Below are 15886 nucleotides of genomic sequence, written 5' to 3'. Positions count from 1 at the left end.
TTGAATTTGGTTTTAGCAAACACATATCTAGAGATCAGAACACAAAGCCAGGTAATATCTTTCTGTTGAGGGCACTATAACAGAGGAAATTTTATTGCCATGTGGAAGTCTGGACACTTGTTCAAACAGATTGTGTGGTACACCTTTTGGCAGTAGATCAGACACAGAGGGGAGGATTTTTCTTTCCTGGATACTGTAGATATAGATGTACTTGGTACTATTACTGTTTCAAGCCTGGGTGGTAGCTCTTGGGTATCTATAGAGCTCTTCTTCTGCCAGGAATTCATTTATTCCTGGACCCCTTGAGAAACAGCAGTAGGAAGGAACCTCAGCAGAGTACCACAGAAGCAGGTTATTTTGGCAGCCTGCCTCACTTTGTAATTTGAAGAACTTGTCCTAGGAAAAAGATGACGTTCTGATGCAATCTGAAATAGCAGCTCCTATGCTGCTCTGTTCCTAGAAAATATGGTGTTGGAGGCCTGGAGAGGTATCTCTATAACTTCCTGCTTCAGTCTGGTGAGAGATGCATCCTCAGCTCCTAGGTGGTCTGGGGTTAGGGTCGCCTTATATGCCAAGGTCACAGGTATGGGAGATGGCGATGTATTCATAACATGAATATTATGTCAATAATAATTAATAATACTCTTTATTTTTTTCTCTTTTCAATAGGAGTCAGAACCCTAGAAAGCCCATGTGAAGTACCAACAAGCACATTCCTGAATGAGTGACTATTCTTCAGCACATAACAGCTTCCCTAATGGATCACTGTGAATAGAGCAAACATGTGTCAGTAGTAGTAGTCTGCTTGCCATGAGATGGTGCTCTCCAATAATGTGGAGCTAATAACATGCACATGAAGTAGGATTAAGGCTGGGCTACTCATCTGTTGTAAAAATGCTCACTGTTGATGTTTCACTTTTGTCTTTTGATTGCTTTTGCAACTGGCCCTGATATTCTAGCAGGCACGTGTGTTTGAGAATAAGGAGTGAAAGTGTAGGGCTTGTATCATTAATGGGTATTCTTATTCAGTCACATTCCTTACCTTTTTTAATTCCTCCCACTACTGTAGTTCAAATGAATAGTTAAAGTGCTGCTGGTTATTATGATGTTTGTGCTGGCTATGATCCAGAAGGTAAAAAGCATCAATTTTGAGCTCTCAGTCTAAGCCAATAACTGCCATATTTTTGCTCTACATTTATTTATTTATTGCGATGTTTATTCTAAATCATGGTTATTTTAAGAGACATGGGCTGCTAATCTTATTAATGAAGACTTGATTTGTCTAATGATGCACATTGCAACTGACTGTTTAAAACAAGTTGCTATCATGAAGGAGGTGCCAAAGTGAAGTATTTTGACGTGTTTCCAAATGCAGGTGAAATGTTCAGTAAAACACTTGGTGGAAATACTGGGGAGTCCAGAAGAACTAAAGGGGTCTCATAGCTAATGATAATATGAAGTTATCTCTTAAATGAGGAAGTCTTAACACCCAAGGTTGGAGCTCTATAGTTGGACTGTCTTAAAATGAAATTTTGCCAAAACTTCAGTTTACCTTCAATAACACACAGCTCCACCACAAGCCACATGAGAGACAGGGGGGATACTTTGAGAGCCAGGTTTCATTCCCATGATGGTTAAACACTCCACCATGGTCCAAGAGCATGCCTAACTTGCCTAGCTCTTGTCCTGGTTTTGTATCCCCAGATGTGGTGATGTGGAGGTGTCTGGAAGACAGTGAGAAAGCTCAGTGTGTGCTTTGCCAAATGAGGCCAGAGAGCTTGTTCAGCTGAGGAATAAGTAAAGGAAATGGAGATTATTCCAGTGGGACTGCACTGATGCACATAGCAGAACTTAGGCCCATGACTTGCCAATAATTATTACAAAATGCATCCTAGACAGAAGTAAAATTGCATCATGCATTTTGAATCAAATCTGATACATAAATAACAGCTGTTCTGTGATGTGGCTTTTCCTACAGTGATTTCATACTGGCAAGGTGGTGCCACCACAGTGAATGTCCTTGTGTCTTTGGGTAAATGGGAGACAACCACTATGTAGAAAAGCTACTTTGCAATCACAGCATCATTCAGGCTGTGTGGTTTGAAGGAAGCCAGACTTGTAAAAAGTGTCAGAAAGCAACACTATCACAACAAAAGCAACACTGTGAAACAAATCACATGTTCTGCTGGCATCAGTAATCATGGCATACCAGACATGTCAGCTGGAAAGGACAGCTGAAGGTCATCTGGTGCAGCGCTGTCAAAATCAGGCCGAAGGACCACACTAGCTTGAAACAGATATGGGTTTGTCTAGCAGAGCATTAAGAATATCCAGAGATAAAGATCTCATAACTGTCTAGGTAACCTGTGACATTGCTGCAGTGCTTTCCTAGTGAAAACTTTATGTTTTAAAGTCTAGCTTTGACTCCTAGGCTTTAATTTGAGGCTGTTACCTTTGCTGTGTCTTTTTGGCACTCACAATAAGAGGTTGGCAGCATTCTTTTTTTAACAGCCCTCAATATAGTTGTAGGCTACCATTGGGTCACCTCTTAGCCTTCTTCTTACTGGACTGAACAAAGCTGGCTGCTCAGCTGAGCTAAAGAGCTAGATGGAGGAAGAGCACACACAGATTTGAAGTCTGTGGCTGTATTTACTGGTCAAAATCTTTGCCAGAGCACCTTCTCTAGAGGAATCCTGAACGGGCATTGATGTATGTACGTACATTTTTAAGAATTATGTTAAGGGTCAAGGTACTGTGACATTCTTGTAACCAATCCCATATTTTCATGAGACTTGAACCTCGCTATAGGAAGGGAATATGACATGAAGTGGAGCTGTGCATTGTTAACTTCACCACATTCAATATAACTGTTTCTTAAAAGAAGTTAAAATATTTAACTTTATAAATGAATAGAGATATAAATGTACATAATTTTGCAGTTGATTACAGAGAAGCCATCCTGGATTTATCATGTACTTGATACATTGTAAACTTTGAGAACTGCCTGAAGTCCCAGGTCTGAAAAATTTACCTAAGTGTGTAAGCATATACACATGAGTAATCCTGGATGAAATCCCAGGCTTACTAATGTGAAAGGAAAAACCACACTGATTTCTCCAGGGATAAAATTAGTTTCACAGAGCTCTTTTGAATTTTGATAATTGTAGAATAGAAGGCTCTCGCTTAGTGGAGAGTTAGTCTTGTTTCAGCTGTTAAGTAAACCTGGCTTATTTCAGAGCATGTGTGTGGGCATAGTCAGTTGTATGAAGGACAACACTAGCTCCAAAGATATCCTGCTTGTTTGCATGGATTGGCAGTGTAAGTCCCTTAGAATGTGTGCTCTTGAATTATAAATAGCTAGTTAAAAAAAAAAAGAAGTATATATGTTTGGATGTGAATTTTGTCTGTTGAATGACAGCCTTATTTTTGTAATTAAAGCAAGTAGACTTCTAGCTTGTTACATAAGATGATCAGGAATTTTTTAATCAGTTTTGTAGTAATGAAATGTAGCTATCAGGTAACTGAAAAGGTCTGGGTAATCTTGAGACATTTACTGAAAGAAATAGGAATTTCTTGATTCTGATTTTGGCATATAGAGTTATGCTTAAGAACCAAATTATCCCAATTTCTAGCTAATACTGATAACTACCCCACTTCTTAAAATGGAGAGCAGTGTGAGTGAAACTTAGTCTTTGTACCTAGCTAAAGTTGCTGTGTGGGCTGACGTGCACGTGCACATTCACTGTATCAGTGGCTTTGATAGAGGTGTTTTTGTTTGTGCCACACACTACTGGATAGTGCCTTGCCAGAAAGAGGACTGTTGCTGTGGCGTCTTCTTAGATGTGCTTAAACTTTGAACTGAGAAAGGCGTAGTTTCTATATTGCTATTTTTTAATAATACAGTAAATTTATTTTGATGCCTGAGTCAAAAGGCAAATGATTTGTAAGACTGAAACAGTTTTTGATGAGTCTTCTGAACTCTTGATTTTTCCTAGGTGACTTTGTTTTTTGATTTTCTTTTCCTTTTTGTTGACTATTTAGAATCAAAATTTCCAAGGGAAGTGAACCTGGAGTAAAGCCCATAAATTCATGTTTACACTTTCTTTAAAATAGTGTCTGATTCTAATGTTTAGCAGCCCAAGTGCTATCACTGAAAGGAAGAGTAGCTGCCAAGCTCTCAGTGGATTTCTTGGTTGTTCCTCCCTGTCCTTTTCCACCATCAGGCCATTTATTTCAGGTGTCCTATTCAGGCAATACCATGATTCAGAAGTAGGACCCTGAAATTGCCTTGTGGCCCTTGATGGAGTTCAAGAGTGGGGTGATCACCAGGAAAATGCCAAATCTCATTAGTTTTCAGTAACTTATTCACTGATCTCACTACACCTTGGCATGGACAGTGGGAGGAGGATGAAGTCCCATATGTTCACCCTTCACAGAGAGCCCGAGTGCAGAATGGCCCGGAGCTTGCTCTGGCACCCTGAGCAGTGGTTCTCACAGGGCCCCTGGGCTGGCACTGGCATGTGTGACACCATGCACCACTGCTTTCCACAGGACTCCAGCTGCATCATGGCCTATGCTTCACCCTCCTGCTCCCTAAGGAATGTGGGAGGGAAAACAGAGAACACCTTCTTGAGAGCAGTTCTTCAGCCAGGGCAGATCCAGCTTACTCCCTTCTTCCTGGTCTTTACCTCTTCCTCACGTGTGTAATCCTGTCCTGTACAGACCTACCTGTGTGCAAAGCTTCCACTCCCAGCCATCTGTAACATCCCTGTGGGGTCACAAACGTGATGTTCCCCTTCACGGTGTCAGTGTTCTGTAACTCGGGAGGGGAGGGAGCATGTTGCATCCTAGGCTGTGTACACGTTATGTATTAAACTCTGTTCATCTAATAAACTGCAATTCAAAAAGGAAATTTGCACTGTGTTGGATGTGCTAAAATAAACAATGAAAAAATATGAGTTTATTCTTGCTGTGGCTTGCTCTGGTGGCAGCCTGGTGTTTTGGTTTGGGCAGCCTCTGCAGGTGGAAGCACTGCAGAACTTTTCACCTGGGATGGGTGAGCCTGATTCTGTAAGATGTGAATTGGCTTTGAGCCCCAGTGGCTGCATGGGAATTGCAATGTGTCAGGAATACTTGCTGGTTTGGGGTCTCCCCAGATAAATAGTAGTAAAGGAAAAAAGGGATGATGTATTGTCTTACATTTCTTATACTTGGGTTACCTGGAAATAAAGGGCAGATCCTTTGGGGTGGCTTGGACACTGCGACAGGAAGTTTTCACACAATGAAGTTTTCTTCCTAGGATCAAAACCTTCACTGCTTTTTATGTCTGAAAGGGATGTGAGTTCCTGGTTTGCCTATCCACTTTGCCAATCTGTAGAAGGTAATTTAAAACATTTTACCAGTTAAGTGGCTAACCAAAGGTACAGGTTGCATAATTAGTTTTCCCTTGATTCTCAGTCTAGTAAATAGTTTTTAATGCCTTTTTGTTCCTGTCTAAAACTTGCCCAATCTATTGTGGTTGTTGCCATGAAAACTCCATTTGTGACTTTTGCTGCACCCTGGAGCAAGGTTCTGAGCCATCTGCTTTAGGCAGGATGCATAAAAGAGGTACAGAGGGAATAGGCAAGCCTGAAATGCCTGCAGTGGGATCCTGAGCTGCTGAGTAGGATCAGTAGCACTGCTCTGAAGTGAGTGGAGCTGTCGTAGCTCGGCTCTTACGTCATGGTGGGTAGAAGCAGACAGGTTTTGCTGCATGGGTGGGCAGGATCTTCTAGATTTGCAGAGGAAATGATGTTCTGTGTCACTTTGCTTGTGTTGCATCACAGCCTGCACTCTGTGGGAGAGCCAGTGGCACTGCTATTCCTCCCACCTGGCTGCTGGGGACCACAGTGAGAGCAGAAAGCAGGCAAAGGTCACACAGTGTGGCATGCCTTGCTACATGTGGCTGTCATCCTTCTGTGCATCCCAGCTCTGCCTCTGCTCCCTGTGCCAGGGCAGCATCAGTGCAAAAAAAGTGCTTGGAAGTCATCACTGTGTTTGTACAGCAATGTTTGTGCCAGTCTGTCTGCAGCTCATTCCTACCCCAGGGCAGCCAGTCTGGCCTGTTAAATGGTCCTACTGAACTCTCATTTGCTTGATTTGCTTTTCATTTGCTTTGATTTGCTTGTCTAATTCATCCCCTAGACTTCAACCAAGCTGTCACTGCCTTGATGGTCTCATCTGAAGTAGCCTCCTCAGGCTGCATGGTGCAGCACAAGCAAACATTTTGGGTACAAGTCCTCTGTGTGATTTCTTTAAAGGTGATCATTGCATGTAATTCAGTCCTGTGGTAAATTTGGGAAACAGAAAATGACAGATTTAAGGAATTATAACTCTAAAGAAAAGGTCAGCTGGAGCCTTGAAAAATTGTGTTCAGAAGACAAGAAAGGAATTGTTACATTCTGATTTGGAAACAGGGAGTTGAGAAGCAGACGCCTTGAGAAATGTGTGCCAATCTCTAGCTGCTTGGTTTCCCCATCCGGTTTAGCTGTCCACAGTACATACATTTAGTTCAGGAGAGGAACCTCACCCTCCAGGGAAAGCACACACTTCCAGGTCCAGGGGTTCTATCCCCTTCAACCGTGACACACAGCAACCTGTGCTTATCTTTTCCTTTGTACCTCTTTGGAGATCAAGATCAATTCCACTGCAATCAATGCCTATCAAGATGTGAAAAATAAGAGCTGAGCCAACGTCTCTCTGTGTTTCAGCACTTTCCACAAATAAACCTGGCAGACTGAATTACTCTGGTGGGAACCCAAAGAATAAAAAAAAAGCTAAAAAAATAGCTTGGTTTTTTTGCCTTGTTTCTTTGGGTGAAGCACTTCTGGTATCAGCAGGATTTTGCCAAGACGTTACTGTGAAATGCCAGAGTTGAGGGTGTGGAGGATTTCTAGCCCCAGATGCTAAGCAAAAGCCATGACTGCTTTTCTGACTCCCAAAGGGACCAGACCACCACTGCACCTAGGCATGAGGGACTTGTTTCACCAGTGTGTGACTGAAGGAGTGAGGAGCAGATCAGTGCTGGCATGGAGACAAATCTGCAGAAGGTGATGAGGAGCCCAGGGGCAAGGCCAGGCCAATAATAAGGAGCTGTAGCAGGTGAGGTTTGCTGAAGATAACAGCTCAGGTTGGTCCCATTCTGCTTCTCCAGCAGCTGCTACCCTGCTACTCCTCTTCATTAAATATTTCCAGTTCACACCTTCCCAACAGGAAAAGGGTAATTATCAGATTTGATGGTTTCTGCATGCATTCCCAAGATAACCAATTTTCCTTCTTTCCTGCCAATCTGTGTGACAACTTCTCTTTCACAGGGCAAAGCTGCAAGGAAGGCACACACAGTGCTGGATATGGCATGGGTGCTGCTGCTGTGGGGCTCCAGTCTGCAGCACATAAGCACCAGCCCATCCTTCATTTGCAAAATCCATCCTGTGGAACCTGATGTTAAAGGCTAACAGCTCTTCCCTTCCTTTTCTTTAGATTCTCTGAATGTCACAGTTTTAAATGCATAATGAAGGGAGGTGGGAAGAATATGGGTGTGAAGAGGTCAGCCTTTCAGGTGTGAGAATTAAGAAAGCTGAATCACTCTTGAGCATGATACAAGCAGCACAGTAATGTGTTCAGATACATAACATTTATCATTTAATTGTGGATTTTCTAATTAAAACTGTATCTGGATGGGGCTCCAGCTTTTCTGCTGCACCTCCTTTGCCCACACACCCACATTGTCCTCTTTCAGCTATTGCCTAATGGTGTCTGCTGGGAATAGCCCTTGCAGAGTCCTTTGGTGACATCACCTGTCTGGAGCACTGACAGAGCCATGAGCCATCTCCAAAAGGCAGGAACTCTGCTTGCTGAGATGGCTGTGGTCCCACAAGCACAGCCTCTGCCTCTGCTGCAGAGCCTGTCATCCTGCTGCTGCCCTAGCACGCTGCACCTGGAAATGTCTGTACAATGCCTTTCACTGCTGAACCCAAGGTAATGGCTTTCCTACATGAGACTTCTGTAATCATTGGCACTCTTGATATATCCTTCAGCCTGTTTTAATCTCTTGGTTTTCATAGCTTCAAATCCTCTGTTTTTCTTCCTGGTTTCAGTGGATGTGCTTTTTTTTTTTTTTTTTTTTTTTTTTAGATGTATTCTGTGAGTGGCATAAATTTGAGCTTAAGCCACGGAAGGGCTTTTAGGTCAGAAGAGCTATACAGCATTGCTGTGAAATATGCTCTTGAGTCATTAAGGTAAATTGCTGTAGCATCAGTGCTGCTCCAGCTGGACTATAATACTTAAGCCCTAAGTGGCCATTTCATGTCCTTTGGAACATTCTTGCTCTGAGCAAAGTGTGATTATCCATCAAACCCACTTATACCTACTGAGACCTGCAGAGGGGATGGCATTTCGATGCAACAGATTTCATGGTCTGCATTAACTAATCAGCCTGGAGGAGATTCTTGGGTTACAGAGACAAGTCCTCTGCTTTTTCTGTTGCCACAGAGACTATTTCATAAAACTACTTAACTCCAGCTAAAAGCACAACATTGGGTCTGGGTTAATATTTTTTCCCTGTGTTTTTTGGCTCTGCTGTGCTAGTTGGAAGGTTGTCTCAAAATCCTGCTTCTCTTGCAGCAAAAAAGAAACTCTCTTCCAAATTCCAGCTGAAGTTTATTCATGGCCAGCTTGTCTTCATTGTCCTGGTTGTTCTTTCATTTGAGTAAGTCTCCCTTGCAGGAATTGCCTGTCATATGAGTTGGTTTCTTCTGCCTTAGCTATGCTTTTGTCAAGTAGAAGACGTGACTGAGCCAGTGCAGAGTCCCATTCTCCTGATGGCACCACCAACATCCAGGGACCAATTGAGATCCCCAGGATAAGGAGATTCGCACTAGTCAATAGCATGGAGTAGCTTCATGAAGCAAGTCCAGAATGAGCTCTTTAATTACTTCAGCTATCAGAATTTGTAATTAGAGATGATCCTGATACTTGCTCTCAATGTCTTGGCAGAAGTGTTGCTGTTTAAGTTTCTCATTTTAGCCCTGATTGAGCTATTGCTCCAATTTAGCATATTTCCTGGCATATTGTGTGGGCAGATGAAAGAACTGTGCTTGCTAAATACATGAATTAAACATTCTCTTGACAGACTTTAACCTTCATTTAATCCAAAGGTGTCAGAAAAATCGATAGCCAGGGATGCGCTCCTTGAACTTACAACAGCTGCAGGAGTGAAATGCAGATCTGGAAAAGACCATGGGTAGCCAGCCATCTTTTAAAACTTTTAAAATTTTATTTCCGTTTGATAGATAGACATATATATTAAAATGTTTGTAGAGACAGATCCCAATTCCCCACTAGTTCAAACAAGGACCATGGACTATCCTTGGCACACAGCAGCAGCTCCAGCATGAGATCCTGTATGTGAGGGGCCTGAGATCTGTTGTGCTCATGACTGTTTGTGAGCTGTGGTGAGCAAGACAAGCGCAGTGGCCACTTTGCCCCAAGCATGTACACAGTCTGTCTCCTTCCTTTCAGCAGCTGAATGCTGCCTGCTGTTTCTGCACAGGGCTCAGGCTCTCCCCCTTTCCCCTTCTCTGGCAGTTCTTGCTGCTGCTTCTCATTCACTCCCAGCCCAGTGCTGCTGCCTGGATTTCCTAATGTCAAAGCAAAATTACTGCGTTTGTCCCAACAAAATCACTCTTGTGGTGTTTGCTCCAACCTGCTTCCTGCACTCATCTCTCAGCAGGCTCCTATAACTAAATCCCCACCTCTTGTTGTACCATCCTACCTAGACTTCCAGCACGTTTACCAGTGTAATTTCCAGTTTTCTTTCCTTGCTTTACACCTTTTCGTACCTTCAAATGCAATCTCTGTGCCATTGTGTCTTCTCTTTGCTTCACATCAGTCTCCCTGCCTTGTGTCACCAGCTGAGAGGTCATAAAGACAAATGAGAAGTTTTGGGATATTTTGTAAGGGGATATGTAATAAACATACTGATTATCTTCTTTCCCAGGATAATCAATTACCATTGCAATGTACCACTCACCAGAAAACACCTCTCAGTGTGGCAGCCGAAAGCCCCCAGAGTAGATGCATCAAGATGGTGCTGTGGAGTTAATGCTCTCCATACCCCAATGAGACATATGCCTGTATGTTTAATAATAATAATAATAGTAATAAAACCACTGTTGGATATGTCCTAAAACCATGGAGAATGAAACATGAAATGGTGACTGCTTCAGCAGCTCTTCCCAGCTAAAGACTGGGGAGAGTTTTGATCACTGTAACTTTACAGGACCTTTACCATGATGACGTGCTCAACATCCTCTCATTGTTAGGAGGACCTAAAATTTTTATTAATCTGTCTTCAGGGATGTTAATAGTTAAATCTAGAAAAACATTTCAGGTTATCTTAGCTTCCTCTATCCCACCCAACTATATTACAGTATCTTAGCAATGTCTTCAACCAATCAGCAGCAGTTATTATAAAAGATGCTCTTAGAGACTTAGCACTATAGGGGATCAATAAAGGCAAACTATATAATTGTTGTACCTTTCTGAAGACCTTTTTTCACATCCTGGGGAATAAAAAGAGAGGTGGAGGGCTGAAAAAAGGTGAAGTTAGAGAATGAGGTCTGTAGTGAATATGGGCTTCACACTGTGCTGGCTGAAGATCTTTACATTAGGGATGTTTAGAAAAATGTCACTCACTTTCCTTGTAGAATAAAGAGATGGAAAACAAGCCAAGGCAATAATTATTTTTTGCATTTTTCTTGAAAGATAGAAGCCCCAGGAGAGCAGGTACGTTGACATTTTTTATGTGCACTTTCAATCACCTCATTTTTCATCAAGAAAGGCTTTGATGGAAAACTATTTTACCAGCAGTTTCATTAATAAGAAGTTCACTTCATACAAACTAGCACAGGAAGTTGTTGAATTCTCTTCTCTTTCTCCTGAACCTCCTTAGCTATCTGTTGTTGGAAGATCCTGCTGTAACATCCTGGGGCACACCCTGGTGTGGCGTTCCCCATCTCCATCAGGGATCACTGCCCACCTCTGAGGAGAGCACAGCTGCTCTGGGAAAGCGCAGCCCTGTTCTCTTGGCCATGGGGATGGTGCACCAGTGCATAGTGAGGCACCACGTTCCAAGGAGTGGTAACCCATGGGAAAACTGGAAACTGGCCTTTTCAAAAAGTGGAAGTCATGGATTTGCATCTTGGCTTGCTTTGGAGGACGAATTCCTTTGGTGCTGCTGCAAAGTGTCAGTCCTGTGTCAGAGACAGTGAAGCCAGGGAAAGGGAAGGAGGGAAGAGCCCAGCCCAGCCATGACAGGGTGGGGTGGAAGCAGGGAGTGGGATGTGCTGTCTGTCACTGACATCTAGAGGACAGCACAGACAGTCTGTACATTGTGAAACATGAGGTAACCAAACCCCGGGTGTGGTGAGCCTTCTCTGGCCTGGTACCCCTCACAGGCACAGAGATACTTGCAGATGAAACTTGCTGGCTTTCCATACTCATGCCACCTTTAAGTATTTTACCCAGTTTGAACACTAACACGGCATCTTTTGTTGTCTGTGAGGCACCAGCTATCTTCTGTGGGTGCATTCTTGCTCTCCCCAGCAAACACAAAATTTGAGACTGACCAAACTAAGTCACAGCAGCAGAAGTTCCATCAAGGGGAGCACGCTGGCAGAGCCATCACCCCCTGTGGCTTTGCTCAGCCCATGGGCTTTGCTCAGCCAGGTGAGGGAGGCCAGGGGCTGGCAGAGCCCTCTGTCTCTAATGCCAGGGTCCATGGGCACCTGCTTGGCACCCTGTGCTGACTGCAGGGTCAATAGGGGGCTATGGGGTGTTGTAGGGTACAATCCCTACCACAAGGTGTGTTTCCTGCCCCACTGGACTCTGGCTGGGGGCTGGATGGGATCTGTCTGCTTGGAGGAGCATCCAGGAGCATTGTGTGATCCTGTTGTCATCCATTTGCATTATGAGCACTTTATGCCTGCCTATAAAGAGCGTGTTGTTCAAGCCTCTGTTAATGCAAGATAAGACAGCTTTTAAAATTAAAGAAAATAAGTAGGGGTGCTCCTGATAAATTAGCTTTAATTTTAGAGACTTGTATTCACAGTAGGCTCCTCTTGTTGGCACGGCTGAAGAGAAAGAAAATAAAAGTTATTACAGACAGACCACCTTCTCTGTGTCTTTCTGCCAACACCAAGCTTTTGAAGATGTAGAAAACAACAGAAAATGCTCAAACAGCAATTCCTACCATTTCCAGGAAGCTTTAGAGGGATTATTTTTAACTGTTTGCTGCTCTTTGGGCTAGGATCAATTCTTTTACCCCAGGAGATGGTCAGTAACCACTTCAAGCCAAGAAGCTGCTTCTGCATCAACAAGAGCAGCATCAGCAATGACAAAGGAGTCATTATCCCACTTGTGAGGCCACACTTGGAATGCTGTGTGAAATTTTGATCTCCACCAGGCAAAAAGAGAGGTGGACAGGCTGGAGAAGTTCTGGAGAAGAGCCACAAAGATAATTTAAGGACTAGAAAGACTCCACATGGGAAAAAGGGTTTGTTCAACCTTGAGAAGGGAGACACTATTACCATGCTCCAGTATTTACAGGATGACTGTAAAGAAGATGGAGATTCCCTTTTTACAAAGAGTCACATTGAAAATACTAAAGGGAAGGAGTAAAAGTTAATTCTGAGGAGATACTGACCAAAGATGTGAGAAAAATTTTTCACAATGAGAACAATCAGCCGCTGGAATAATCTCTCCAGGGTAATGGTGGATTGCCTAGCATTAGACAGTTTAAAGATTTGGCTGGACAGTGTCATGGGCCATCTTGCCTAGGCAATATTTTTATCAAGAAAGTTTGAACCAGATTGTCCATGAGGTCCCCTTCCAACCCAATAGTCTCTGGTTCTATGATTCCTCTCAGGGTAGCAACTCAGCACTCTGTTTAGACCACATCAAACTGGCACATACAGGGTTAATTTCACAGGCTCATGGATTACCCTACACCTTGGTTTTTCAGCTCCCCTGATCAGTCTGTCCTCATAAAAAAGCTGAGAAGAATAGTAAAAGGATGAGTAAACTGTTTTGCACAAAACCAATAAAAATGTTTAGAGGGATTTTAATTGAGTGCTGCATTTAATTAGCTTTTCCCATGCTTTCAGCTTTGCTCTCTAGATTTACAAGGCTGAGCTCAGTGAGAGCAGCTAAGGCAGTATGTGTAACCTGTGCCACTGCTTCCAGCAGCTCTGCACATCGGCTCTGGTCGGCCACCCCCATTGCTGCCTGCTTCCCTGCTGGGCAGGCTCCTGCACGTTTGCTTTTGCAAGCATTGCATCCCAGTGGTTGACATTTACGGTTACTTATTTTATTTCATTAGATTGATGAAATATCTTCAGTAAAAAGGAGTCAACAGTGAGCATGGTCATCATGCCTGTGGTGACAGAAATGGCACTTCTCCTTCTGCACACCATGTCAGGAAAAGCAGACAAACACAACAACAAGAAAGTAGGAAAAGCTGCTCATCTGCAGTGAAAGCATGTTGTGTGTGGAAAATAAATTGGGCAGTGGACACCTGATGGTGCTTCAGTAGAGCTGAATGATATGGGGACTGACTTCTTCACAAAGCTTTAAAATTGCAAAATTGTGCCAGTTATGTCCTGCATCAAAACTTCCAAACATTTATTGTTTCATGTTATAAACCAGTCAGTAGTCACTATCAAGGAAATTTCTTCAGTGGATGGAGAAAAGTGACTTTATTCCTCCTCCCTGTTCCCCCAAACAGTGGGGCTGTCATTTGCTGTTTCAGCACAGACCCTAGTGAAGGAGGTGTATGGATGAGGTAGAAATGGCCCTAGTGTAGGTGACATCACCCCTCTGGGACAGGAGCCACCTCTTTGGAGCACTCCTGCATGAGAATGATGCTTTGGGGTCTGTTTTGGACCATCCGAGACAGCTGGTGTGGAGGACAGTGCCTCCATGGCCAGGGAAGACTGGTGGAGACAAGTCCAGGAGCTCAGCTCAGTGCCACACAGGGACACCCCAGCAATCAAGCCAGTTGCTAAAGGAAATCAATTTTAAAAGCAGATGGTTTAATTAGAGCATTAAGCTCCCTCGTTGTAATGCTATGTCTCCAGATAGTTTTACTGTTTTATTAACAAGTCTCTTGTACTTATTTCTTTCCTGTTGGCAGATGCTTTCATCAGGGTTATATAAAGTCCTGTTTTCATCCCTACTTTGCCTAGAAATAGATAAAAGAAAAGCTGAAATACAGATTAATAATTATATGCAGAGTGAAATATTATCCACATGCATTTTTCAAAAAAAAACAAAAAAACAACTATTTTAGCCAATTGCCTTGTTGCTCCACAGCAGTATGTGCTTGCCTAGGAGTGGTTTCTCCAGGGAAGCAGCTGTTTTACTGAGGCTGACAGGAGCTCTGTGCCACTGAGGGACAGGCAGAGTGAAATGCCTCGTCTTGCACAGGCTCACAGAAATGGGAAAATTTCCCTCAGAGAATTTCAGTACTGCTGCTGTCAAGTCAGAAATTTAGGCTGCAATTAGACAGGCCCCTGTGAATCTCTGTTGCTTCTCCTACACACTTTACTGAGCAGCCAGACTGAAACTATGTAGAAAGGCACAAGTTCACCAAAATTCTTGGGGTAAAGTTAGCCCTCCTCATTGCTGGGTTCAAAGATGCTCTTGCAGGAAGCAGAAGCTTGCCATCAATGGTGCTCCTGCCTGCATGCTTGCTTGGCTGTGTAGGCAGAAGGACCAACAGATGGACAGGTACATCTTGAAAACAACAGTGTGCTTTCTCACAACCCAAACCACCCAAAGCACAAGCTCTGTTAAAGCAAACCATGGTCAGAGCAGCCACAAGACCTAAACAGCACTGCTCTCAATTGTTTAAATATTGGTTATGACCCTTCAACATTAGGGATTCCATCATGATCATAGCAACTCTATAGATGTCCCCACCTCATCAGTGGCATCACCACTGGATGAGTGGATAAGTGTGTCATCATTCTGTGGACATTAGCTGCAATCCCAAAGCCAAATTCGTCCTTTAGCCTTTCATTCAGTTTAGAAAACATACTAATGAAGTTAGGTCAATTTAAGATGGATGGATGGATGTAGCTTAGCTCAATTTAAGATAAGTAAATGAATGTTCTTATGTGCACAAGGTATCAAAGTTCTCATTACCTCAAATGGATGACTACAGAAGGTTGCTTGAATGTAGGCATTTGGCTATCTAACGCTGGACCCAAATCCTGTCTTCTGTGGAAAAGATAAGAGATTTCCATATTTTATCCCACATCCATCTCCAGTGCACCAGTGTCACAGCTCCCAGACCTCCTGGGACACCCTTTCTTTTCGCTTGTTCTACTACAATTGCCCAAAAATTTGCTGTTGTCACTGTGAGGCAAGATTCTGGGGGTGGAGGAAAATTAGAAAAAGTCTGCTTAGAGTAATTTTAGAAGTTCCACCTTTTAGTGAAAAAAACCTAATTTATGCATAAAATGAAAGACCAGAAGAAATTTGGTCTTACAAGAACTTTGAAAGTCTCAGCTGAGCTTAAGATTTTCTCCAAACCTGTATGTTTGCGTTGTATTTCCTTTTGACTGAAAATGCTCTTACTGCTAATAAGATACTGACCTGGTTGTGCCTGATTTTACTTATAAAAAAAGTGCAGAACATCCTTGAATTCTTCTTCAGGGAAGGACAAGACAGGTCAGGAAATGGTACAATCTCAACATTCCCTAATAAGTTGCTTTTCACAAACTGCATTAAATAAACAAAAAACACTATATGTTGCAGGCTCTGTGGTTTAACTAAAAGAGGCCAT

At 43.0% G+C, this 15886-nt stretch overlaps 1 protein-coding gene across 1 annotated transcript in view; it reads left to right on the top strand.

Annotated features, from left to right (window-relative positions):
- The window catches only part of SH3BGRL2 (SH3 domain binding glutamate rich protein like 2), a 43638-nt gene extending 38747 nt beyond the window's left edge, over positions 1-4891 (top strand). Inside the window, exon 6 of the mRNA XM_030944772.1 lies at positions 670-4891. Within this exon, the coding sequence (XP_030800632.1) occupies positions 670-684 (15 nt within the window). The 3' untranslated portion in view covers positions 685-4891. The remainder of the gene's footprint in view (positions 1-669) is intronic.
- Positions 4892-15886: the final 10995 nt, after the last annotated feature.

Source organism: Camarhynchus parvulus, chromosome 3 (assembly GCF_901933205.1).
Source record: "Camarhynchus parvulus chromosome 3, STF_HiC, whole genome shotgun sequence".
NCBI lineage: Eukaryota > Metazoa > Chordata > Aves > Passeriformes > Thraupidae > Camarhynchus > Camarhynchus parvulus.
The sequence above is the reverse complement of the archived record's forward strand: the minus strand, read 5'-3'. Positions and strand labels throughout refer to the sequence as shown.